The sequence below is a fragment of the Theropithecus gelada genome, chromosome 11 (assembly GCF_003255815.1).
Source record: "Theropithecus gelada isolate Dixy chromosome 11, Tgel_1.0, whole genome shotgun sequence".
Lineage (NCBI taxonomy): Eukaryota > Metazoa > Chordata > Mammalia > Primates > Cercopithecidae > Theropithecus > Theropithecus gelada.
The window spans coordinates 24,217,237-24,244,844 of record NC_037679.1 but is presented as its reverse complement, the minus strand read 5'-3'; the positions used below and the strand labels follow the sequence as shown (position 1 = coordinate 24,244,844).

The window sequence follows — 27,608 nt, the reverse complement described above, 5'->3', positions numbered from 1 at the left end:
TTTGGAATTATTCTGTCAGATAAGCAAAATGAAGAAAGGATAAAGACAAGTAAAGAAAGTCTAAAGAACTTAATGTGACACCATTAAGCCAACCAATATAAGCAATATAAGTAATATGGAACTTCCAGAAAGACAAGAAAGAAACAGGCAAAAAAAAAAAAAAAAAAAAAACCCATGTATTTGAGGCCCAAAACTCCCCAAACCTGGAAAACAAAACGGGCATTCAGACTCAAGGAAGCCAATGAATCCTAATGAGGATAAACCAAAATAAGTCCATATTGAGACATGTTATGTTCAGATTGTTGAAACCCAAGGAGAGGAAAGCAGCCAAGATGCAAGCTACTCATCACATACAAGGGAGTCCCCAAAAGACTTTACAAAGCAGAAGAGAGTGAAATAACATATTCAAAGTAATGAAAGAAAACAACTGCCAACCAAGAATACTGTGTGTGTGGGCGAGGGGGTCAGGGGAGTAGTACATCATACTACTAAAAATGGCATACAATGTGAGACTTATGAATTGTTTATTTCTGGAATTTTCCATTTAATATTTGCAGACCATAGTTGACTGGGGGTTACTGAAACTGTGAAGAGCAAAACCATGGATAAAGGGGACTACTACGTATCCAGAAAAACCACCCTTCAAAAATGAAGAAATAAAGACTTTTTCAGAATAAAAGCCAAGGGAGTTAATCATCACTAGAATTGCTTCATAAGAAGCATAAGAAATGCTAAACGGACTGCCAAGTTAAATGAAAGGATGCTACCTAACAATGCAAAAGCATATGAAAATATAAAGCTTGCTGATAAAGGTAAATATATAGACAAAATCAGAATATGTAACACTGTAATGGTGGTATGTAAATCACTTAATTGTGATATATAATTTAAAAGACAAATGTGTAAAAAACTTTATAAAAATATGTTGATGATACACAATATGCAAAGATGTAATCTGTGACATCAATAATATAAAGAATGAAGAGAGATATAAGTAGAGACTTTCCATGTGACTAAAGTTAAGGTGTTATCAGGTTAAAATATCATTGTGAATATAAGATGATTTATATAAGCCCCAATAGTAACCACAAATGCCTACAAAAGACACAAAAAAGAAAATGAGAAAGAGATCACAGCTTGTCACTACAAAAATAAACAAAAAAAGACACACAAAAGAGTAAGACATGAAAAAGGGGACAAAAAAGCTATAATACAGAGAGAAAATATTTAATAAAAAACGCAATATAAGTCCTTCCCTATTAGTAATTACTTTAAATGTAAATGGACTAAACTCCCAAATCAAAACACACTGAGTGGCTGAATGAATTAAAAAAAAAACCTCCAATTTTATCATGTATACACCTTAGATTTAAGGACACACACAGGCTGGCAGCCAGAAGATGAAAAAAGATATTCTATGCAGATAATAACTAAAAAAGAGTAGGGGTAGTCATACTTATATTAGACAAATTATTGACTTAAAGGCAACATGGTGAGATCCTGTCTCTACAAAAAGTTTAAAAATTAGCTGGGTGTGGTGGCATGTGTCTGTAGCCCCAGCTACTTGGGAAGCTGAGGTAGGAGGATCACTTGAGCCCAGGAGTTTGAGATTGCAGTAAGCTATGATCTCACCACTGCACTCAAGCCTGCGTGACAGGCCTAGACTCTGTCTCAAAAAAAAAAAAAAAAAATCATCACATGAGACAAGGAAGGACATTCATTATATAAATGACAAAGGGGTCAATTCATCTGAAAGATTTAACAATTCTAAATATATATGTATCCCACATTAGAGTACTTGATTATATGAAGCAAACAATGACAAAAGTGAAGGGAGAAATTACAGCAACACAATAGGATGTTTCAATACCCCTCTTTCAATAATGAATAGAAGATCAATAAGGGAGCAGAAGACTTGAACAATGATTATAGATCAAATGGATCTAACAGAAATATACAGAAAATTCCATCCAACAGGAGTAGAATACACATTCTTATCAAGTGCACATGGAACATTCTCCAAATTAGATCATATATTAGGCCACAAAAATTTTAACATATTAAAGACGACCAAAATCCTACCAAGTATCTTTTCACACCACAATGAAATGAAACTAAAAATCAAGAGCAGAGAAAAACTGAGAAATTCACAAATATATGTAAATTAAACAACATTCTCCTAGAACAAGCATTGGGTCAAAGCAGGAATCAAAAGAAAAATTATAAATTAAGATTAAAAAAATAAAAAACACAACCTAACAAAATTTATGAGAAGCAGTAAAAGCAATACCAAGAGAGAGGTTTACAGTGGTAAGACTATGTTTAAAAAAAAAAAAAAAAAACTCAAATGAGAAATCTAACTTTACATCTCAAAGAACTAAAAAAAGAACATACTAAGCCTAAGGTTAGCAGAAGGAAGGAAATAGTAATAAAGATTGGAGCAAAAATAAATAGAGAATTTAATGAATCAACAAAACTGAGTTTTTCGAAAAGATCAAAATTGACAAACCCTTAACTAGACTAAGAAAAAAATCAGAATTCATTTCTGAGTTTATTATCTATTTTATTAAAGAAGAATTAATGCCAATCCTATTCAAATTCTTCCGAAAAATTGAAAAGGAGGAAACACTTCCAAACTCATTTTATGAGGCCAGCATTACTCTGACACCAAAGCCAGACAATGATACTATAAGAAAATTACAGACTAAAATCCCGGAGATACAAAAACCCTCAAAAAACCCTAGCAACTGAATTCAAAAGCACATGAAAAGGATCACACACCAGGATCATATACCTCAGACACAAAGATAGTTCAATATACAAAAATCAAAATTGAGTATGCCACATTAATAGAACAAAGGATTAAAATCACATGATCATCTCAATAGATTCAGAAAAAGCATTTGATAAAATTCAATATCCTTTCATGATAAAACCATTTAATAAAGAGGAATAGAAGGAAATTATCTCAACACATTAAAGGTTATACATGGAAAACCTTAGCTAATATCATACTCAATGGTGACAAACTGAAAGATTTTCCTGGCCAGGCACCGTGGCTCACGCTTATAATCCCAGCACTTTGGGAGGCTGAGGTGGGTGGATCACCTGAGGTCAGGAGTTCAAGACCAGCTTGGCCAACATGGTGAAACCCCATCTCTACTAAAAATACAAAAAAATTAGCCAGGTGTGGTGGCACACACCTGTAATCCCAGCTACTCAGGAAGCTGAGACACATGAATCACTTGAGCCCAGGAGGTAGAGGTTGTAGTGAGCAGAGATCATGCCACTGCACTCCAGCCTGGGCAACAGAGTGAGACTCTGTCTCAAAAAAAAAAAAAAAAAAAAAAAAGATTTTCCTGTAAGATCAGGAAGAATGCCAGGGTGGCTATTTTTCCCATCTCTATCTGTCATAGCACTAGATATCCTAGCCAGAGCACTTAGACAAGAAAAAGAAATAAAAGACATCCAAATTAGAAGGAAGTAAATTTATCTCTCTAAACAGGTGACATAATCTTATACATAGAAAGCCCTAAAGATTCCACCAAAAAAATCTTGTTAGTTGGCTGGGTGCAGTGGCTCATGCCTGTAATCCCAGCACTTTGGGAGGCCAAGGCAGGAGGATAACTTGAGTCAAGGAGTTTGAGACCAGTCTGGGCAACACAGTAAGACCCCTGTCTCTACTAAAAAAAAAATATATATATATAAAATTAGAATAAATAAAGTCAGCTAAGTTGGAAGATATAAAATCAATATACAAAAATCAGTTACATTTCTATACACTAACAACAATCAATCTGAAAAGGAAGTTAAGAAAATAATCCCATTTACAATAGCATCAGAAAGATTTAGATATTTAGGAATAAACTTTACCAGGGAGGTGAAAGACTTATACACTGAAAACTACAAAAAAAAAAAAGCTGACTGAAATAAAAGACACAAATAAATAGAAAGACATCTCATGTTTGTGAATTGTAAGACTTAATATTACTCAAATTACTATACTACCCAAAGCAATACAGCAATACAAAATCCCAAAAGCGTTTTTTTGCAGAAATAGAAGACATAATCCTAATATCCATATGGAACCACAAAGGCCTCACGCTGACTTTAAAACATATGACAAAACTACAGTAATCCAAACAGTGTAGTACTAGCATAAAAACAGACATAAATGGACCAGTGGAACAAAACAGAGAACCAGAAATAAAGCCACTGATGTATGATCCAACAATCTTCTACAAGGGTGCCAGACTACGCAATGGAGAAATGACAATCTCTTCAATACATGGTGCTAGGAAAACTGGATTTCCACATGCAAAAGAATCAAACTGGACCTTTATCTTACACCATACACAAAAATCAACTCCAAATGGATTAAAGACTTAAATGTAATACCTGAAACTATAGAACTCCTTGAAGAAAACATAGAAGAAAAGCTTCTTGATGTTGATACAGGCAATAATTTCTTGGACATGACACCAAAAGCAAAAATAGAAAAATGTGCAGTAAAAGAAACAGTGAAAGAGTGAAAAAGTAACCTATGGAATGGGAGAAAATATTTGCAAACCATGTATCTGACAAGCGGTTAATATGCAAAATGCATAAGAAACCCCTACAATTCAGTAACAAAATAACCGAATTTAAAAATCAGCAAAGAACTTGAACAGCACTTCTCCAAAGAAGATATACAAATGGTCAACAGATAGGGTATTACATATATGTTGTATATATGCTATATGTACACACAGATGTATATGTATGTAAATGGTATATGAAAAGATGTTCAACATCAGTAATCATCAGGGAAACATAAATTGAAAATACAGTGCGCTATAAGGCAAATAAATGGTAAGGATGTGGAGAAACTGGAATCCTACTATACTATTGGAGGGAATGTAAAATGGTACAGTCAGTATGAAAACAGTGTGGAGGTTCCTCAAAAAATAAAAAGTTGAACTACCATATTATCTATCAATCCCACTTCTAGGTATTTGTCTAACAGAATTAAAAGTAAAGTCTCAAAGAAGTATTTGCATTGCCATGTTCATTGATGAATTATTCACAATAGCCAAGAGGTGGAAACAATCTAAAAGCCCATCAACATGACTGGATAAAGAAAATATGTGTATACATACAATGAAATGCTACTCAGCCTTAAAAAATGAAGGAAATACTGTCATGTTACAATATGGATGAAATTTGAAGACATTATGCTAGGAGAAATAAGCCAGTTACAGGACAAAAATTATATGAGGTATCTGTTAATCACACTGATGGAGGCAGAAAGTAAAATGGTGGTTGCCAGGGATATGGGGCAGAGGAAAATGGGGACCTGCCATGCAATGAGTATAGAGTTTCAGTCATACAAGATGAAGAAGTTCTAGAGATTTGCCGTACAAGAATGCACATATAGTTGTACTGTATACTTAAAAATATGTTAATAGATTTCATGTTATGTATTTTTTACCACAATTTTAACAAGGGAATGGGAGGCATGAAATTTGTATGGCATGACTTGTCCACATTCAAATGCCAGCCACCTTCCAGGGATCAACATTTCCATTTGCAAGAACTCATATCTTTATGAAATTATCTTTATGGAACTGGACTGACAACAAGCTTTCCTATATGGTTTTCAAATTCCACTTTCCACTTCTGAGAAATCAGAATGACATTTATCCATCTTTAATCTTCTAGCACCTTTCCTTTCATTAAGATTTTCCAGAAATTATTTACAGTAGTTGAGAAAATTGAACAGCAAGTTCTCTTAGTATTCTGAGAAGAAACTGATCTGGGACAGAAGATTTTAAATAAATGGTTAGATGTTTACCTGCTTTCTTACATGCTACTACTCACCTATCTCAATTTCCCTCTGACCAATGTTTCTTTGTACCCTTTCCAAATTAATATGCATTCTCTCATAGAGAATGTTCTAAAACAAACTAAAAAAAAATTGAACAGGTGGCTCACGCCTGTATTCCCAGCACTTTGGGAGGCCGAGGCATGCGGATCACCTGAGGCCAGTAGTTTGAGACCAGACTGGCCAACATAGTGAAACCCCATCTCTACTAAAAATACAAAAAACATTAGCTGGGCGAGGTGGTGGGTGCCTGTAATCCCAGCTACTTGGGAGGCTGAGGCAGGAGAATCGCTTGAACCCAGGTTGTGAACATTGCAGTGAGTCGACATCAGCCATTGCACTCCAGCCTGGGGAACAAGAATGAAACTGTCTCACAAAAAAAAAAAAAAAGTTGCACAATTTCACCTTCTCATAACTGCTCATATTACACCAAACAGTAGGTCCAAGCTTTTAACAGTACAATTAAAATAATAAAATATATGATTCTTACAAGTAGCAATGATTTATATAATTTTTTAAAATATAGCTATTAAAATTCTAATTTCACTGCTTACTTTTAAATACGCAGCTGCCTCTTGAACAGAAAGCGTTCTTTGACTAGAACTGCCACATTCATGATCTCCTGGAAAGATTAGCATATCATTAATTTTGAATCAGTACTCTCTTAAACACAAGAAAACAAACAATTAATTCAAATATTTTATATATTATACAATTATAGGTTATATTATTATAATCAGTAAACAAAGAACAAGAACAATATTATTTATACTTTCTAGAAGCGATTCCAGTACGAATATAAACAAAGAAATTCCAGTAAGAATATAAACAAACAACTACCCTTACATTAACCACAACTTTTAAATGCATTTCAGTCCAAACAGGAACATATCTTTTTCTTATAGTCCCAACTAAACTGTAAGCTGTTATAGGAACTATGTCACACTGATGCCTATCCACAGATCTTGGCACACAAGACGCCCTCCAGAAATATGTATTATTCCTAAAAGGGAAAAAATTCAGCAAATTCATTGTGCTAACTTATTTTACGCATCTATTCTTAAAGCTAATCATTTAAAGGTTCAAGTAAGTTTGAATTTATTAATGAATTAAAGTATGTGCATTGTCAGAGTATAACTAATCTTATCTTTAGCAAGGGGTGTACATGCCTTAAAAATTGTTATAACATAGCCAGGTGTGGTGGTGTGCATCTGTAGTCCCAATTACTCAGGAAGCAGAGGCGAGAAGACAGCTTGACTCCAGGAATTTAAAGCTGCAGTAAGCTGTGATCACCCTACTTCACTTCAGCCTGAGTGACAGAAAAGATCTTGTCTCAAAAAAATCTTAAAAAAAAATTGTTATAACAGATCAACAGGGAAATCAGGTACAAGTTTCCACCTATGATCTGGTTTCTACAAAGGGATGTGCTACATATAAATCACTGGAAAACTACATTTATCTTTTATTTTAATTGTTGATAAGAAGAGAATTCAGAGCTTTTTCTTTAGACTGTAAGCAGTTATTAGAAATAAATTATCCTCATATTGAACTCCAATTGTCACGTTTTCCCTTCCCTGTGTCTTTTAAGTAGTTTTGTTAACATGAAAGTAGAATAATTAAAGTAAAATCCTTGGCAAATGTTTCTAAAATAAAAGTTGCCATGTTCTTATTTCAGTTTTGTTCAAGTAATTATTTTAGTATCAGTAGCTATAAAAAGGGGAGAAGTACCTGTTAAATGAACAAGTCTTGAAAGTTTATTAGTGCATCCTCAGAGATGTAGATCCCATAGATTTAGAGCAGAGGTCTGCAAATTACAGCCCATGGGTCAAATCTGGCCTACTGCTGGTTTTTATAAAGGAAGTTTTATTGGAATACAGCCAAGCTCATTCACTTATGTAGTATTTATGGCTGCTTTCATGGTATAACATAACTGAGTGGTTATGACAGAGGCAAACTAATCTACAAAGCCTAAAATATCCACTATCTGGCCCTTCACAGAAAAAAAGCTTGCTGACCCTTACTCAAGGGGAAGGAATCTTATCTTTAAAAGCACACCAGATTATGCTGATTTAGCTGGCCATTAACCATACTTGATAAAACAATGCTACAGAGATACCTGTAGAAGCTTGTGTTAGCAATATCCCTGGCTAGCACAACTAGCATATACTTAACCTATCTCTGAGTGCTACAGTATATCAAATAAATGTCATTAGCTTGCAGTGTGTGAATGACAATCAAAGCAAAGAAGGCTTTTGGCAATATAATACAGAATTAAAAGCTTAAAAAATTGACCAGAATTAAGCACCTAATGGACAAAACAAAGACAGATGAGAGAATGGGAAACTGTCAGGATCCTAAATACTTCCATTCAACCAGAGAAGTTCCATATTTACCTATAGGCTGCTACCAATAATCTGGTTTACACAAAAGATCTGCTACATAGAAAAGTTTGAAAACTGTATTTTTCTTTTCTTATGACTGCTTACAAGAATCCAAGTCTCTTCTTTCAGATTATATGTAAAATAAAAATAAAAAAAGAACTAAAAAAAGGCAATAGATAAGCTGCTACTGCAGTTTATATGTGCTAAACTTGATACCAATTCATCTATAATAAATTATTCCAATTTCAGACAAGCTCACTACCTTAGAGCTCTCAAAGAATTGCTACGAGCAGAATACGAGGAAAATGCAATGAATCAGGAGAGAAAACTGCAGGAGAATAAATTTACTTTATCCAACAGAATGATACCTATACAACAAATAAAAGAAAATCTGCATTTGTATATTTAATCCAATATTTTAGTTAATTCATTGCTTACCTAATTCCTCTGATACTTAAACTTTCAGGATTTTTTGTTACTATTAATGCAATAAAGAATTTTATCAACTTTTAACTATATAATATATATAAATATGTATATATATATATATAACCTCTAATACAGATGGAAGACAGGAAAAAAGCCTTGATTAAATACACATGTAAAAATCAAAAATCACTTTGTATAGGTAATAAAAACTTCTAAAGAAAAATATTCCACAAATATAACACTGGACTTGGAAAAAGATTTTCTACTAATAACATGCTACATACATTTTTCAAAACATTTTTAGCAACTACAAAAGTTAAAACAATTACCTGCAAGCTGTGCCAATCGATCATGAAGCTTATACAATGTGTTCATCATAAGATTTTTTTCACTTTCCTAAAATTAAAAGAAGTTATTATGAAATACCCAATTCCAAGAAAAAAAATACACCAAATAATTCTTATTCAAAAAGAAAAAGCAGTAAATTTAAAATCATAGAAGCCACACAATCTGAAAGACAAATTCATATTTACGTAATGGGCACCATATTTTTAAGAAACCTTAATCTAAGACTCTATTGCTCTAAATATTTCACTTTCTGGAGAATGATTTAAAAATTGGCATAAGGTTAGTGCTAAAAAAGGTCTCACAGACAATAAACTCCATCAATCACCAAAGCAATGTTCCCAACCCCCTCTACACAATGTATTCTTATGTAAACTGCTCATATGAGACTGTTTTCTTCATCAAGGCTGCCCCCCTTCATGTCTTGTTTTAATCTAACTCAACCACATAAAACTAAGGGAATGAGGTGCCCCTGTATAAACTTATGAACCATTAAAATGAAACAAACATTCAACAAACATCTACTAGGAGTTAAGAACTGTTCTCTCAGCAAAGCGAGAGACCCAGTGAACAAGATGGTTCCTGTTCTCAAGGGCAAAAGACATATTAAATGTTATATAACAACTGTAAAGTAATACAGAAGATTCTCTTCCCTCCTTCTTCTGTAAATACAGAGGAAGGGAAGGAGGGAAGAGAATCTATTGAACAGAATATTTGAGTTTGGTTTCAAAGGAAAAAATAACAGATCAGCATTCTAGGCAATCGGAAAGACCCTTAGCAAGGGCATGAAGGTATGAAAGCATTAGTTATATTTCTTACATAACCAGTAGCCTAGTTTGATTCTGCAAACTACTAGAAAAGTTGTTTAGTATTAACTACCAGACAGCCTTGGATAGCAACACAGAGAGTTTGACTTCATTCTGAAAATTTAGCAGGAGAGTAAAACAGACTTGTACATCAGGAATACTATCTGGCCAGAATGTAGAATGTATAGACTGGCCTGGAAGCAGAAATAATTGTATAAAGAGTCTAGATAGAGAATTATTGCAATGGTACAGCCTAAGTACCTGCCAAGTAGTCTAAAGCAACAAGACCCCCAATTTAAGAGCAATTATGATCAAGAGGGACTCATATAAATGATGGAGGAGGGTAGGTTGGGGAAGGGGTAATAGTTTATTGCACTATCTAAAATAAATCCATGATTCATCAGGGGGCTCTGTCTTTATTATTTTCTGTCTTCCTGAAGTTTCCAACAAAACAGATTGACTGGATGAACAGATTATGGAGCAAATTGAAGCAAGATATAAAAGGCTGGAAAAATAACATTTATATGTCTAATAACATGCAACCTCATCCACTTATTTTCTGGTGTATGTTCAGGGACAGAAGAGAACATGTTTGCACACTATGGGTGGCATGTTTTTGTCACTGCAGATTTAATCAGTTATACTAAGAAGAAAACTCATCAAAAGTGCCAAGATCCTACCACCAGAATAGCTGGTTTTATGTCAGATGGTTGACTGAGATAAGTTACTTATTCATTCAGTTTACTACTTGCCTTCCTATATATATATATATATACACACACACACACATACATATACACACATATATATATTTTGCCTCAACTTTATCTTATTCAGATTCTGAATCAAGCCAGTCCTTACCTTCACATAAGAACAAAAATTCAAACTGCAAAAATTAGATATCAAAAAGTAAGAGTAGGCCAGGTGTGGTGGCTCACGTCTGTAATCCCAGCACTTTGGGAGGCTGAAGTGGGTGGATCATGAGGTCAAGAGATCGAGACCAGCCTGGCCAAGATGGTAAAACCCCGTCTCTACTAAAAATACAAAAAATTAGCTAAGCGTGGTGGCATGCACCTGTAGTCCCAGCTACTCAGGAGGCTGAGACAGAAGAATCACTTGAACCTGGGAGGCGGAGGTTGCAGTGAGCAGAGATCAGGCCACCGTACTCCAGCCTGGTGACAGAGCGAGACTCCGTCTCAAAAAAAAAAAAAAGTAAGAGCAGGGGCTGAAACTCAGGATTCTGAAATCTAAGCATTTTGATATATTAAACCACAAAATCATTTTTAATAAATAACTTCAACATAGCAGGATGAGTAGGTGTTCCAATGATAGTGTAGCTTATGGATTGTGACACACAAAACCAAGGTGAATCTAGTTAAATTTTGGGATTAAAGTAACAGAAAGTTTCTTTCTTTTTGTTTTATATGTCCTATCATACCCTTCCTCACTCCCCTTTCGAAAACAAAACAAAATTTAAACATTTGGCATCTGTCTTCTGATTACATCTTTAATAAACATAAGAGGGACCTGGGAATAAACTTTAGCTTTTGATTCACAGATATTACACAGGACTAGATAAGTACAAGCAACAACACTTAACCAGATGGAACTGATCTCATACTGGATAACACACACACTGCTAAATTCTCATACAAATAACATAAGAACTCAGAAAGCTCAACTATAGTTTTTTACAAGAATTATCGTTCCAATGAAAATTTATTTAAGGCCGGGTGCAGTGGCTCACACCTGAAATCCCAATAGTTTCAGAGGTTGAGCCAGGAGGACTGCTTGAGCTCAGGAATTTGAGACCAGCCTGGGCAATGTGGCAAAACCCCATCTCTACAAAACAATGCAAAATTTAGCTGGGTGTGGTGGTGTGCACCTGTAGCCCCAGCTCCTTGGGAGACTGAGGTGGGAGGATAACTTGAGCCCAGGAGGTTGAGGCTGCAGTGAGTCGTGATCATGCCACTGCACTCCAGCCTGGGTGATAAAAACGAGACCTTGTCTCAAAAAATGAATAAATAAACAAACAAACAGAGAGTTTAAATGACCATGTATATACTAGAAGGGCCTTAACTGCTATCCCAATGGCCAACTAAATTATAATCTAAATAGGTGTTTATGATATATATAGATACACACACATACTATTTACTATCTATCTATCTATCTCTCTATCTCTATCTATCTATCTATCTATCTATCTATCTATCTATCTATCTTTACAGTCTTGCTTTGTCACTCAGGCTGTAGTAGAGTGCAGTGGCATGATGATATATGTTGTTAAGTGAATGAATACATTTTGAGAAAGAAATAGAAAGGTTTTGGTTCAATTATCTTTAGTACAAGTACACTAAACTAGCAGTAAATCTGAAAAGTATACAAATCAACTTTTAAACTTACTTATTGGTTTACAGTTTGATTATACTCTTCTTCCACTTTGACTGCTTTTCAGATTGTCTCCTAATATTTCAGCTTAATGTCTAACTACTGGCTTCCCTAATCATTCTGCAAACTAGTTAAAGTTCCACAAGTAAATACATAAAATAAGCTTTCGAATAATCTTTCATTAAATAAAGGCAATTTTATAATTTGAATTAGCTACTTTATAATTGTCTGTTTTAGTAAGGGCCAGATTATTGTTTTTCATTTTAGAGGGAGAAAAATCCATAGGGTGACTCTATCCAATTTTCTCATATATTATCACCATTAAATATTTCCCTCTTTAACCCTCAGCCAATTTTCTCTTCAAGGATATTTTTAACTGTTTGCATTATGTCTTTGATTAAATAATGATGAATTTTGACACTTGTGATATGGTTTGGCTCTGTGTCCCCACCCAAATCTTACCTTGAATTGTAATAATTCCCACGTGTTTTGGGAGGTAGTGGTGAGAGGTAACTGAATCATGCATGGGGTGGCTTTTTTTCCCATGCTATTCTCGTGATGAATAGTGAATAAGTCTCACAAGATCCAATGGTTTTATAAAGGGGAGTTGCCCTGCATATACTCTGTTGCCTGCCACCAGGTAAGATATGACTTTCACCTTCTGCCATGATTGTGAGGCCTCCCCAGCTGAACTGTGAGTCAATTAAACCTCTTTCCTTTATAAATTACCCAGTCTCGGTAAATCTTTATTAGCAGCGTGAGAACAGACTAATACAACTTGGCAAGGGGCCCTGTACAGAATGAGCATTTAATATAAGTAAACAGCCACTATCTTCATTGTAATTATTACTATTATTCAGAAGTTCAGAACTTCAGTTTCCTCCTTGGGGAAAATTAAACAGAAAAAATAGTCTTCTATTTCCAATGTTCAGTAAGTATACTGTACCAAATTTAAATTATGACACTGTAGCACTGTTACACTTAATAATGCAACTGAAAAAGCCAACTTTGTTTTAAACAATTATCACCACAATAGAATATTACTAATCATTTCAGAGTTCCACTTTAACAACAGAAAGTAATATTCTATGGATGTGATTACACATTATTACACATCCTTCAGTACAACAAATAATGTTTTCTATGCAAGTCTATATAACAGTTCCTATAATTAAAAATTAACAACTAATTACAAGCTTAAACATCTTAATCTCTGAAGTCCCTGTAATGATGGGTAAGTGAAAAATATTTTTACATAAATAAGATTTAGGTTAAAATTAGTATTATAGCACTCTTTAAAAAATTAAAGAAATAGCCTGAAGGACGTGCTGTCTTTCTAAGTCCTTTTGATGGTCGAATAGGCATGCCAATATGCAGAAGATCCAAAGAGATAAAATGAGGGCAAAACAGACAAAAACTGCTAAGGTATCCAACAACTACAGGCAATAGGTATACTTTTAAGTGTAGTATAAGATCCACTGATGATATGCCACTCCCATTTTACTTGGCAGTTGTCTTTTACAGTAAAGCGATAAACAGTTCAGCTCTTAAGAGAAAATCTGTGTCAGATTTAATTATACTACAGTTAAGGAACACTCAGAATAAGAAAGCCTATTGTTTTAGACTAAAATAACCCTAAAATTACTATTTTTTACTTGATAAAACCTATTGTTTTAGACTAAAATAACTTTAAAATTACTTTTTTTAGTTGATAGTATTCTAATGCTTTTATCATATAAAACATGACATGAAATTATCAGTACTATGATCATTTACTTACTTGTATTTTTCCAAATGTTTCACCAAAGGGGTTTTCTACTATCAAGGAAAGAAAAAAAGAGAAGTATTAGCATCACTTAAGAATTAAAATCCCCCAAACAAACTCTCTGAAATGCCAGCACGTACTTTGCTAAAACTAGATATAAATATGCAAACCAAATGTAAACAAACTGGTGATAATAATGGTTGGGGAAGTAATTTTTCAGAGTTACACTTATCATTCTCACTCTGAATTAGTGGTTTTTCTCATCATCACTGAGATCAGGTGCTCTGGTGTCACAGAAGCTGAGTTCAAGTCCCAGCTCCACCTCTACCACTTATTAGTAATGTCTCCTTGAACTAACATCTAATTAGCTACTCTAAATTGTAGTTTCTTATTTAAAGGAGTATGGATAACAATGATACCTACCTTATACAGTTGTTGTCAGAATTAAATGAGATAAACAAGATAAAATGTTTGACACAGTGTCAAGCACTTAATATGCACTCAATACACACTATTCATTATTATTACTGTTAATGACTATATTGTTTCCACCTTAACTTGATTTCACTTCAAAATATAGGGTAAGAAGCAGTTAACTACTGAAAGAAATCTATAAGATGCTTTAAAACTAAATAATTCATTTAGAATTCTGACTTCTAATTTTTTTAAATCCACCTTCCTAATCCTTGCTAACATCTGAAAAAGTGGCAAGAAAAAAAAAAAAAAAATACAGATCGAAGTAACTAAGCATTAAGTCTCAGTATTAGACAATTCCAAATGCCCAATAAAATATTACATAATAAGGAAAAGATTTACCACTTTCCATCCAACCCCTATGCCCCTCCTTCACCTCTAAATTAAGATACAAAAATGTTTATGGCTGAATATGTAGCACCTCTCAGGGTTTTTATTCAGAATCTTCTCCTTATCATTTTGTTTATTTTAATATCACATACAAAAATATTCAAAGCTTTCAGATACCTGTAAACTTTTATATTTTATATAGACTATATATCTGTATACTCCAGGTTACGACTAAGACTAACTGATCTCACAAAGTAGTTCACACTGACCAGGTTTCCTTTCTGAGATGCTTTTCTATTTTTATTTGAGAAAACAGGAAGTCCCATAGGAACCAGGAACTGCCTGATTCTAAGAAAGTTCATGTGAGACCAGCTTAACAAGGTACAATAAAAGAGCAAGGAAAAAAAAAATGTATCCTGTTATCATCATAAGGGATCTTGCTAATGGATTTTTAAACGATGTTTCTCTATACATCAAAGGATTTTAATGTTGGGAAAGAAAAAGTTTTGAAAGATATTACAGAAAATCAAAAGTACTCAAAAGGGGAATATGGAGAAGAAATAATACAGCTTCAAGATTAAACAAAATGTTAATGATCAGAACACATGGACTAAAAAGATACCCTTTTTAATAATACTAATTTTTCAATGTAAACATTGAACAGCTATATTTAGCTCAATATACTACCAAAAAAATGCCTTGTCATTTGGCCAAATGACAATAAATTAGCCAAACAATACGAAGTGTAAGAAGTATTTGCTCTTTATAAGAATGATTCTTAAAAATATAAATGTGCAGTTCCAAAAAGAAGTTTTAATGTCTATGAAGAAAAGTCATGCTAGTATTGCTTTTTTGATTATATGCAAAATTACTTTTTGTTAAGACTATCAAATGGAAAATCAGCTCTCTGAGTAGCTCCATAAAAGCGTAACTGTAAATTATGAATGTTCACCAGACTGTGGGCTTCTCAAGACAGGGAGCGTGTTATACACATGTGCATGCCCAGAACCAAGCATAGTACTAGACACACAGTTAGTGCTTGAAAAATGCTGGTAGTGCTATCTAGGCACTCTTCTTTATTTCACTTTGTGCTTTAACACTGAAGCAAAAGTGTTAAATTCTGCAGGAAGCTGGAGGAGGGTATGTTCTGAGCTACTAAGAAGGGAGAGGGATAGGATAACACAGAAAGCTGAAGAGGAGGAAAACAATTTTGCTGAAAATATTGCTCTGCCCCTAGTATCCTTCTAGATTTCTGCCTCTTGCCTTGTAGTCTAAAATACCTGGAGTATAACATACCTAAAAAAGCCAAGAGTATACTTTCCGCCCAACAAAACTTCCGTTAAATTTTTTTTCCCAAAATGCTCATGATAATCGCCACCTATTAAATGAACAGAGACCTATTAACAACAGCAGAAGTAAAACATGTCCTTGGGGTTAAGTTTTTACAGGAAAACACCACCCCAAAACAGCAACTCTAACAAATTAAAAGCCCTCAAAGTTTTCAAAGTATCTTTACACATTTTTTTCCTTTCCCCAAATCATTTCAGTATTTCTAAAAACATACCAATATCTTCTATCACATTCAAATTACCTAGTCTTTAATGGAAACAACACATACTGTTACCCCTAGTGAAAATATGTAATACCCTATCCCAGTTAGGTAACTGAAGAGAAGAAACCTTGTTTCAAAAGCATCCCACAGCAAAAATTTGCCACTTCATTCATTATTCAGTCAACTAGGGAGAGAAAACTAGGGAGGGACCTGAGAGTGAATTACAGCTCTTATCTCTTATCCTAGAGCAATGATAATGACGAGATAGTACTTCAAAATTTACTCTTTCATCCCCTAAAGGCAAAGCCTTGAAGCCATTTTTGATCTGTTGTCCTCCTTTAACCCTACACTCCCAACAGCCTCTCACTATTGCTTTTTTGGACCTTTCTTCTTCAATACTTTAGTTCAGATTATTTCAAGCCTCAAATATACCAAACTTTTCTTTGTAAATGTCCTTAATATTTTGACTTCTTTTCCCTTTAAACTATCCTAATAACTGTAAAAATCAAATTCCTTAAATGTTTCATTAGAACCCTCAAAATTTTCCAATGGTTTCTAATCACACTTTGTTGCAAGGAACAAATTCTTATCTTGTGATAATTGCTTATAAGACACACAATGCTTCTCTTCCAAATCCCTCCCTCCACACCCCAACAATTCCAAAAATGTTACTAGTTTTACTGGTCTTTTCTCAAATGTAAACAGATTTCCATCCTCTTACATAGAAATAAAATTTATCATCTGTTATGAATTCTCAGATAAAAAGGAAAAACTTGCGAACACATCTATACTTTTATAAACTTCAAAGTATATGCTTTCCTAGCTTAAGAGTCCCAAGCATATGCAGAATAAATGATATGCTACTTATGACTCAGGAAAACAGGCAACAGTACATCCAGGATGCTTTCCTACGCTTTCTTCGGGTCAACACAGCCAGCTTCAGTCTGCTATGACAATTTTTTGTTCTGTATACATGGAACCACTGTCAATTATAGCACGCAAAAATATTCTCTCAGAAGACTGAGCATTTGATCTTTCTGGTCTTCTTTAAGCCTGAATGTTTTCTCCATTCTGCCTTGAAGGTTCAGTTTGCAGCTATGCTACAACCATGAAGGATGCCTAATCACTGCAGTTTATCGTGACCTCCCTCTCAGAACCCCCCTTCTCAGAATCTCAGTAATTTACTACCTTTCATCATGATTTCAATATTTGGTGTTCAACTCCTCACCCCCAGCCCCAACAAGACTGCAATATCGCCACGTATCTCAATGCCTTTGCAGATACTGGGTACTATGCATATGCTGAACAAATAGAAACTTGAGGGTATACTACAGTCTCCGAGATGAGTAGTTTCGTCAATGCCAGAAAAGTACTAGCCTTGATCACTACAACCCTCTTCTCTGAATAAAAAGGAAATTATGTTTATTGAGTTCCTAATACGCACCAGGAATAATGCTGCTGCCATGTACTCAAGAGGTACCTCATTTCATCCTCGTAACACTACCATTCAGAGTAGATATTAGCCCCATTTTTGCAGACAGAAATATTGAGACATGTTGAGGTTAAGTTGCTTCCTTGAGGTAAACAGTTTAATAAGTTGGGATTCAAAAATAAGCGACTCAAACCTATTTGTGTCTGACTCCAAAGCCTACATAACTCTCATCATAGAAATAACTATAGAAAATAAAACATTGGTTTTATATAAAGAAAGCATGCTCTAAAACTTTCCAATTTTGAATCATTAATTTGGTTATTTATATAATGCATCAAAAATGACAAAAAAAGGGGATATGGGAGGAAAACACTGCTGTTGAAAAATACATTTTCTCTTAGATGAGGAAAAAATTCTCTTCAAAACAGATTCTCCAATTGTAGTCCAGGGAAGTATTTTCCATGATATATAAAAATATAAAGTATTCCGTGACTTCCATGGACAGAATTATTCACTCCCCTTCTCTCTGAGGCCATGGCACTCTGTTCATATGACTACTACAGAGTGTACCACATGGCATCAGTTTAAAAAAATTACAATTTCTGATTTAGTACCATACTACATCTAAACGATATTTTCATTTGGCTTCATCTCGCAACATAAAATATTCACAAACATATAAAGTGCCTACTATGTCCAGGTATTATGCTAGTTACAAGAGACTTAAAAATAAATACATATAAGCCCTGTCCTCAGACATTCAGTCCTAGAGGGCAGCAATTCTACAGACAGGAGTTTTAAAGGCAGTCTCTAAAACTCCATGACTTTAAGGCTAGTGTGACCTTAAGGACAGTTTCAATAAAGTCATCTAGGCAGTTATATTCAGATGCCTGAATGTGCAGTTATCTCTCTGTATTACATCTTTATGTAAACAAACATTCAAATTCTCAAATCCCATCTTCTAGCAATAATGGTGTCAGCACCGCATAATTTTATGTGAAGAAAGCAAAGGGGTTGTGGGTGAGGGGGAACATTTCCAACAGCTGCAAAACATTGCACCTGTGTGGCAAACAGTTCTGCATTTCACTATTATCCAGACCAATCTAAAAATGGACAGGATGAACAAGGCAGGACATGTTTTTGTAACACAGCATTTTGCCCATTTGTTTTCTGAAAGTTCTCTAATTGTTTCATGGCTTTATTAAATAGATGGTCATTCTAGATGACAGGAACAGTTCACTTGATGTATACTTAACATATGAATATTGAGTTTACATAATCAAAATAGGAAAAGTTTTATGGACAAAATTATCTATTACTGTCTTCCATAAAACTTGCCTAAGGTAAACTCTTGTACCACCACCCTTGTATTCATTAATAACCTTTCAATTGTAATCCCACCTATTGATCTGAATTTCGATATACAAACCTAGATGGGGATAATCAGATATAGAGAAGGGAAAGGGCAAGAACACAAAAGCTTCTCCACTTCTGCCTTCTGTTCTCCTACAGAACTCCCAATTTTCACCTGTCCTTGTTTGAGAGGCAAAAATCCCATGCTGTTTTCAAATAAACTATGCTTAAAAATAACAAAGTACACACTGATTTTGTAAAAAAAAAAAAAAACTTTAAACATTGCTATCAAAGTACTAAGAATATAAAGAAAACTGAAAACAATGCGTCTAAGGAAGTAAAAGGTCAAAACTCAGAGTCAAATTTTCCATTATCCTTATTACTTAGCTGGTTCGTAGTCTTTATATATGATAAAAAAAAATTATGGTCTCTTTCAATCTTGTAATCATCTGAAAGTCTCACACTTGCTCAACATAAAAATGAAGATTCTTGGGGTGGGGGGGGGAACTGATATCAGACTGATATGGTTAGGCTCTGTGTCCCCATCTAAATCTAATCTCAAATTGTAATCCCCATGTGTTGAGGGAGGGATCTGGTGGGAGGTGATTGGATCATGGAGGCAGTTTCCCCCATGCTGTTCTTGTGATAGTGAGTTCTCATGAGATCAGATGGTTTTATAAGCGGCTCTTCCCCATCTGCATTGTCTCTCTCCTGCCACCTCCTGAAAAAGGTACTTGCTTCTGCTTCTCCTTTTGCCATTATTGCAAATTTCCTGAGGCCTTCCTAGCCTTGCAGAACTATGAGTCAATTAAACCTCTTTCCTTTATAAATTAACCAGTCTTGGGTATTTCTTTATAGCAGTGTGAGAATGGATTAATACAGAGACTAAAACTGAAATTACTTATATTTACTCAAGCACTAATTCCACATGATAATTGTACCCTCAGTTTGAGATCTCTGTAACAAAAGCTGTAAGAAAGACTTCTAACCACAGGCTTTTCAACAAGTCTTTATGAAGTATATTCTGGCAAGGTGTGCAGAAAAAGGAATGCTTTTACACTATTAGTGGGAGTGTAAATTAGTTCAACCATTGTGGAAGACAGTGTGACGATTCCTCAAAGATCTAGAGGTGGAAATATCATTTGACCCACCAATCAATTACTGAATATACCCAAAGGAATAGAAATCGTTCTATTATAAAGATACATGCACACATATGTTCACTGCAGCACTATTTGCAAGAGCAAAGACATGGAATCAACCTAAATGCCCATCAATGAGAGACTGGATAAAGAAAATGTGGTACATATACAGCATGCAATACTATCAGCCATAAAAAGGAACAAGATCATGTCCTTTGCAAGGACATGTATGGAGCTGGAGGCCATTATTCTCAGCAAACTAACACGAGAACAGAAAACCAAATACTCTATGTTCTCACTTATAAGTTGGAGCTGAAAGATGAGAACACACAGGCACGTGGAAGGGAAAGACCCATACTGGGACCTGTCAGAGGGTTGGGTGGGGTGAGGGAGAGCATTAGGAAGAATAGCTAATAGATACTGGCCTTAATACCTGGATTGACAGAATGATCGGCACAGCAAATCACCATGGCACACATTTATGTAACAAACCTGTGCATCCTGCACACGTACCCCTGAAATTAAAAAAAATAAAAATGAAGGAAAAAAAGTGGCAGTTTCTTAGAAGCTACTGATGACATTAACTCTTACTTTGAACATCAATAGTTCAAATGCACTAATTAAAACATGAGTGTGGATAACAAAACAAGACCCAAGTATAAATTGTCTGTAAGAAATCCACCTCAAATGTAAAGACACATGTAGATTAAAAGTAAAAATATGGAGAAAGTTATACCATGCTAACACTAATAAAATAAAGTAAGAGTAGCTGTATTAATTTCAGATACTGCAAACTTCAGGGCAAGGAAAGTTATCAGTGACAAAGAAGAGCATTACATAATGATAAAGGGGTCAATTCTCTAAGCAGATATAACAATACCTAACGTTTATGTACCTAACAAAAAAGTACCAAAATATGTGAGGCAAAAACTGACAGAAATGAAAGGAAAAAAAGAGGAATCCACTAACATACAGACTTCAACACTGCTGTACCAGAAATGGTCAGATCCAGCAGGCAGAAAGTCAGTAAGCATAGGTGAACTCAACAAATCATTAATCACCTGGATATAATGAACAAAAGACTACTTCATCAAACAACAACAGAATACACAGTCTTCTCAAGCTTACATGGAATGTTCACCGAGACAGACCACATTCTGGGCCATAAAACATGCCATAACAAATTTAAAACAGAAGTCATACAATGACTGCTCTCACACTGCAACTAAATTAAACAAGAAATCAACGGAAAGATAGCTGCAAAAATCCTAAAATACTTGGGGATTAAACAACACATTTCTAAATAACATATGGGTTTACAAAGAAATCTTGAGACACTTTAAAATATTTTGAACTAAATGAAAACAAAATGTACCAAAATTTGTGGGACATGGCAAAAGCAGTGCTTAGAAGGAAATTTATTAAATTTATGTCTAGTGTTCCATTATTGGAACACTAAGCATGTGGGAGTTATTAATACCCTACTGCACAAGATCATCGCCAAGGCCTGATTGCTAAAATTCAAATAATTGCAACCTAAGGCATAAATGACTTAATGAATGCATAAATTAGGAAAGAAAGACCTAATATCATTTATAAGCTTCCACCTTGGAAAATCAGGAAGAGAGTAAATTAAATCCAAAATAAACATAAGAAAGAGTAAGAATTAGAGCAGAAATCAATGAAATTAAAAAACAAGAAATCTACAGAGAAAAATCAATGAAACCAGAAGCCGGTTCCTTGAAAATGTTAATGAAATTAACAAGCGTTTAGGCAGGCTAGCTAAGAAAAAGAGAGAGGAAACCAATTACTAGTATCAGAAATAAAAGAGGACATTACTATGGATCCCACAGATATTAAAAGGATAACAAAAGAATGTTGTGAACAACTCTATGCCCACAAATTTGACAACCTTGATGAAACACACCAATTCCTCGAAAAACACAATCTGTCAAAACTCACAGAAGACACAATCTGAATAGGACTATACCTATTAAAGAAACGGAATCAGTAAGTAATAACCTTCCAAAATAGAAAGCACCAGGCCAGATGGAGAATTCTTCCAAAGATTTAAGGAAAAACTTATACCACTTCTCTACAATATCTTTCAGAAGACAGAAACAGATATGAGTTCAGCATTACCCTAATACCAAAACTAGACAAAGACATTACAAGAAAATTTCAGAACAATATCTCTCATGAACACAGATGCAAAAGTCTTCAACAAATAGCAAATTCCACAGTATAACAAGAACAATATATTACAACCAAGTGGGATTTATTGCAGCTGTGCAATCTGAAAATAAATTAATGTAGTCCATATCAAGAGGCTAAAGAAAAAAAAATCACATGATCTTATCAACAAATGCAGAAAAAGCATCTGACACAAAGTCAATACCCAGGCCACGCATAGTGGCTCACGCCTGTAATCCCAGCACTTTGGGAGGCCAAGGCAGCTGGATCACCTGAGGTCAGGAGTTCGAGACCAGCCTGGCCAACATGGTGAAATCCCATCTCTACTAAAAATACAAAATTAGCCAGGTGTGGTGGCACACTCTTGTAATCCCAACTACTCGGGTGGCTGAAGCAGGAGAATTGCTTGAACCTGGAAGGCCGAAGTTGCAGTGAGCCGAGATGGCACCATTGCACTCCAGCCTGGGCAACAAGAGCAAAACTCCATCTCAACAAAAAAAAAAAAAAAAAAAGTTCAATACCCACGCATCAAAAAAAGAAAAAGACAAAAAACTCTCAGTAAAATAAACTAGGAATACAAGGGAATTTCCTCAACTTGATAAAGAATATTAATTTAAAACAAAATTAAAACAAAAATAGAAACACCTACAGTTTACACCATGCTTAATGGTGAGAAACTCAAAGCATTCCCATTAAGATGAGCAATGAAGCAAGGATGTTTTGTCTTCTCTCACCATTGCACTGCAACATCATACTAGAAGTCCTAGCTAACGCAATCAGAAGAGAAAGAAAAAGTACAGAGGTTGAAAGAAGAAATAAAACTTTGTTCACAGATAATATGACAATATATGTAGAAAATCTGAAAGAACTGATCAAAAAAACTCCTGGAACTAACAAGCAACCATAGCAAGGTTGCAAGATGCAAGGTTAATATTCAACTACTTTGCTATATGCCTACAAGGAACAAGTGGAATTTAAAATTTAAAACACAATAATGTTTACATTAGCATCCTCCCAAAATGAAATAGGTAAATCTAACAAAACATGTACAAGATCTACATGAGCAAAACTATAAGACTCTGATCAAAGACATCAAAAAGAACTAATTAAACCGAAAGATAGTTCATGTCCATGGATAAGAAAGCTCAGTATTTTCTAGATGTCAGTTCTTCTCAACTTGATCTGTAAACTCAATGCAATACCAATCAAAATCCCAGCAGATTATTTTGGGGATACTGTTAAACTGATTCTAAGGTTTATACGGTAAGGCAACAGACCCAGAATAAACAACAAAATATTGAAGAACAAAGGTGGGAGACTGACAGTGTCTGACTTCAAGACTTACTCTAAAGCTACAATAATCTAGACAGTGTGGTATTGGTAAAAGAACAGACAAAAAGATCAGTGAAACAGAATAGAGAGCCCAGAAATAGACCTACATAAATACAGTCAACCGATCTTTGATAAAGGAACAAAGGCAATACAATGGAGCAAAGATAGTTTTTTCAACAAATAATTCTGGAACACCTGGATACTCACATGCAAAAAATTTAATCTAGACACAGATCTTATACCCTTCCCAAAAATTAAGTCAAAATGGATCGCACACCTACATATCAAACACAAAACTACAAAATTCCTAGAAGATAAAAGATAAAAGAGAATCTAGATGACCTAGGGTTTAGCAATGACATTTTAGATACAACACCAAACACATAATCCATCAAAGAAATGATAAGCTGACATTCACATTAAAAAATGTCTGCTCTATAAAAGACACCGTTAAGAGAATAAAAAGAGAAGCCATAGACTGTCAGGAAATATTTGCAAGACATATTTGATAAAGTACTGCTATCCAAAATACATGAAAAAAATTCAGGAAAACAAATCCTATTTAAAAATGGGCCAAAGAACTTAACAGACATCTCACCAAAGAAGGTATACAAAAAAGATGATCTACATCATATGTCATCAGGGAAATACAAATTAAAATAATGAGAAACCAGGCCAAGGCGGGCAAATCACGAGGTCAGGAGATCGAGACCATCCTGGCTAACACGGTGAAACCCCATCTCTACTAAAAAATTCAAAAAAATATTAGCCGGGCGTGGTGGCGGGCGCCTGTAGTCCCAGCTACTTGGGAGGCAGGGGCAGGAGAATGGCACGAACCCGGGAGGCGGAGCTTGCAGTGAGCCGAGTTCACGCCACTGCACTCCAGCCTGGGTGACAGAGCGAGACTCCGTCTCAAATAAAAAAAAAAAACAGAGATATCACTACATACCTATCAGAATGGCCAAAAACAAGAACAATGACATCATAAATGCGGTGAGGATGTAGAACTATTACGGGTGGAGGGTCTTGACTACGAGTCATCCTGGCTTTTGGTGTTTTGAACAAAGAATTGGACAAAACACACAAAGCAACAAAAGAATGAAGCAACGAAAGCACAGATTTATTGAAACAAAAGTACACTCTACAGAATGGGAGCAGGCTCGAGCAAGTGGCTCAAGAGTGCTGGTTACAGAATTTTCTGGGGTGTAAATACCCACTAGAGGTTTCCCACTGGTCACTTGGTTACACCCTATGTAAATGAAGTAGTGGCTCACTACCAGTCTGATTGATGGTGGAAGGTGACCAATCAGAGGCTTAAGTCACAAAGTTACACCCTATGCAAATGAAGACTAGGCCAGTGATCAGTCTGATTGGTTCCTGGACGGGAACAATCAAAAGTACTTTCCATTTCTCATCTGCAATGCAGAAGGTGGCAGAGGGGCTGGGGGTGCAGGGGTTTCAAAGGGTGTATGTAGCCTCTGTTCCTTTGTTACTTGGGTGTGGAAAGTTGGGGTTTTCCTTTTGATTCAGTTCTAGGAAGTCAGTGTGAGTCAGTCTTAGGTTCCCTGCCTCCAGACGCTACTCTCCTGCCTGAGAACTCTCATTCATTACTGGTAGGAATGCAAAATGGTATAGCCACTTCAGAAGACAATTTGTTGGTTTCTTACAAAACTAAATGTAATCTTCCCACATGATCCATTAATCATGCTCTTTGGTATTTACCCAAAGGAGGTGACAACTTTATGTCCACAAAAAAAACTTGCACATGGATGTTTATAGCAGCTTTATTCATAATTCAATCTAAACTCTTTATAAATTGAAAACTGAAAAAGAAAAGTTCCCTCTCTTTTGCAAATACCTAGAAGATTCATTGTAATGTAACAGTTTTTTTGGTTTTAGAATGTTTAATATAGCCTTATTTTTAGAAATTCATAAAATTTACATTAGAAATAAGATTTTATTTTTACTAAAACAATGTCAGAAACAGCATATTGAAAAATAGCTAAAATGTAAGATCTTGTGTCTAGAAATTTTAAAAATGTGGCTGCAAATATTCATAAATTATTTTCTAAAATGCTTAACCTATTGAATTGGAGGTGATTCATCCATCAATGATTTCGTAAGTCTGGTTTCATTTATTTAAATAAAATATTACTAAATTAGAAAGTTAGATCATTAGCAAATCCAGAAAATACCAAAATAGACATTTAAGACTTTAATGACAGTCTACTCCTTCCAAAGATGAATTCTGATATCTTTATAGAGCATCCACAACTCAAAAAATATTGTTTGATAGAATTATTCTTCCTGAATCTGACTAGTAACTAAAATTGAAGTCCTCATTCAAAGAAAGTTTAATCTAAGAGAAGACTCTTAGCTGTTAAGTAAATATCAACAATTTACTCTAAGATAAACTACAAAGTTAATAATGAATTCCCTGCTTCACCCCTCCCACAAAGACAAACTAAGTTCCGGCTCAAAACTCCAGAGGGAAACAGTTAAGGTGCTGCCTCTATCTAATTTGTCAGCTAAAGACACCCCTGTAGTTTACCACAATGTTGGGAAGAAAGGTAGTGGTGATAGCCCTCTGTATCCATGTGTTCTGCATTCAAGGACTCAACCAACTTGAGATCAAAGATATGTGGGGGAAAAAAAACAAAACAATAAATGCTAACAATATAACTACAAAATAATACAAATTTTAAAAACAACACAGTATAACAACCATTTACATAGCATTTACATCATATTAGGTTTTATAAATAATCTAAAGATGATTTAAAGTAACAGGAAGATGTGCATGGGTTATATGCAAATTCTACACAATTTTATATGAGGGACTTGAGCATCTGTGGATTTTAGTATCTGTGGGGGTTCTGGAACCAATCCCCCATGGATACCGAGGGATTAATATACAAGGGGATCAGATTCAAATAAAGACAAAGCAATATGTCTACTTAAATTATGGGAGCTTAATCTTACTATATTGCTCAAGGTAGAAAAGTTTTACTGACCTACCTCTTAGGAGTTTCAACAGATCTCTTCCTGAAAACTACTTTTGTACATATGACACTTAAATAATTACGCTACTGCCTACTGCACGGCGACAAGTGAACAGAAAAACAAAAGCAAGTCAACTTATAAAGGTTAGATACAAATCTATAAATAATACAAAGCATCTGTGCAATAGTTAACTTGGCACCCAAAGTAATTTATGCTAATGAATACTATAATTTATTAAACATGGTGACAGCTCACTGTAGGAAGAAATTTTAAATATTAACTGTTACACACTGGAGACTATAACAGTTCCTCTAAATTTACATTAAAAGATACAAGAAAAACTTTATTATAACAAAGTCAATTCTGAAGGAATTGTGCTAAACAAGAGTCTGGAGATCCAAAAGGGATTTGTGATGCACTGGAGATCTGCAATGCAATAAAGTAATATGAATTTCACGTACAATTAAATACAACAGGTCTTCCACTTTGTAACATTCAAAATTACAATGCATGTACTTAACATCTTCAATGCTTATCTCCAGTTGTAGTTTTGAGTGGCACAAAAACAATATGCAAATAAGAAAACTGGAAACAGCAAATGCACAGAGGAATAAAGTAAGTAAGACTTAAATAATAATAGTTTCCCCTCCATTCACTGAATGGGAATAAAGAGCAGAGGTATGATAAAAAAGGAAAAGGGCATTATACATACAGACAACATATAGAGGTGGAAGTATGACCAGAATGAACATACAAACTAAATTTGAAGAAGTTCCCATCATTGACTTTATAAGAAATGTGCTTAAAAATGATATAT

General features: G+C 34.7%; 1 protein-coding gene across 2 annotated transcripts in view; it reads right to left on the bottom strand.

Annotated features, from left to right (window-relative positions):
- The window catches only part of LEMD3 (LEM domain containing 3), a 78,917-nt gene that overhangs the window by 23,493 nt on the left and 27,816 nt on the right, over window positions 1-27,608 (bottom strand). The window contains exons 2-4 of one of the 2 annotated variants that reach the window (XM_025403548.1): window positions 13,996-14,033; window positions 9,003-9,069; window positions 6,418-6,485 (exon numbers count right to left, since the gene is read on the bottom strand). In XM_025403548.1, the coding sequence (XP_025259333.1) occupies window positions 6,418-6,485; window positions 9,003-9,069; window positions 13,996-14,033 (173 nt within the window). The remainder of the gene's footprint in view (window positions 1-6,417; window positions 6,486-9,002; window positions 9,070-13,995; window positions 14,034-27,608) is intronic. The other variant, XM_025403549.1, reaches the window with a different exon arrangement.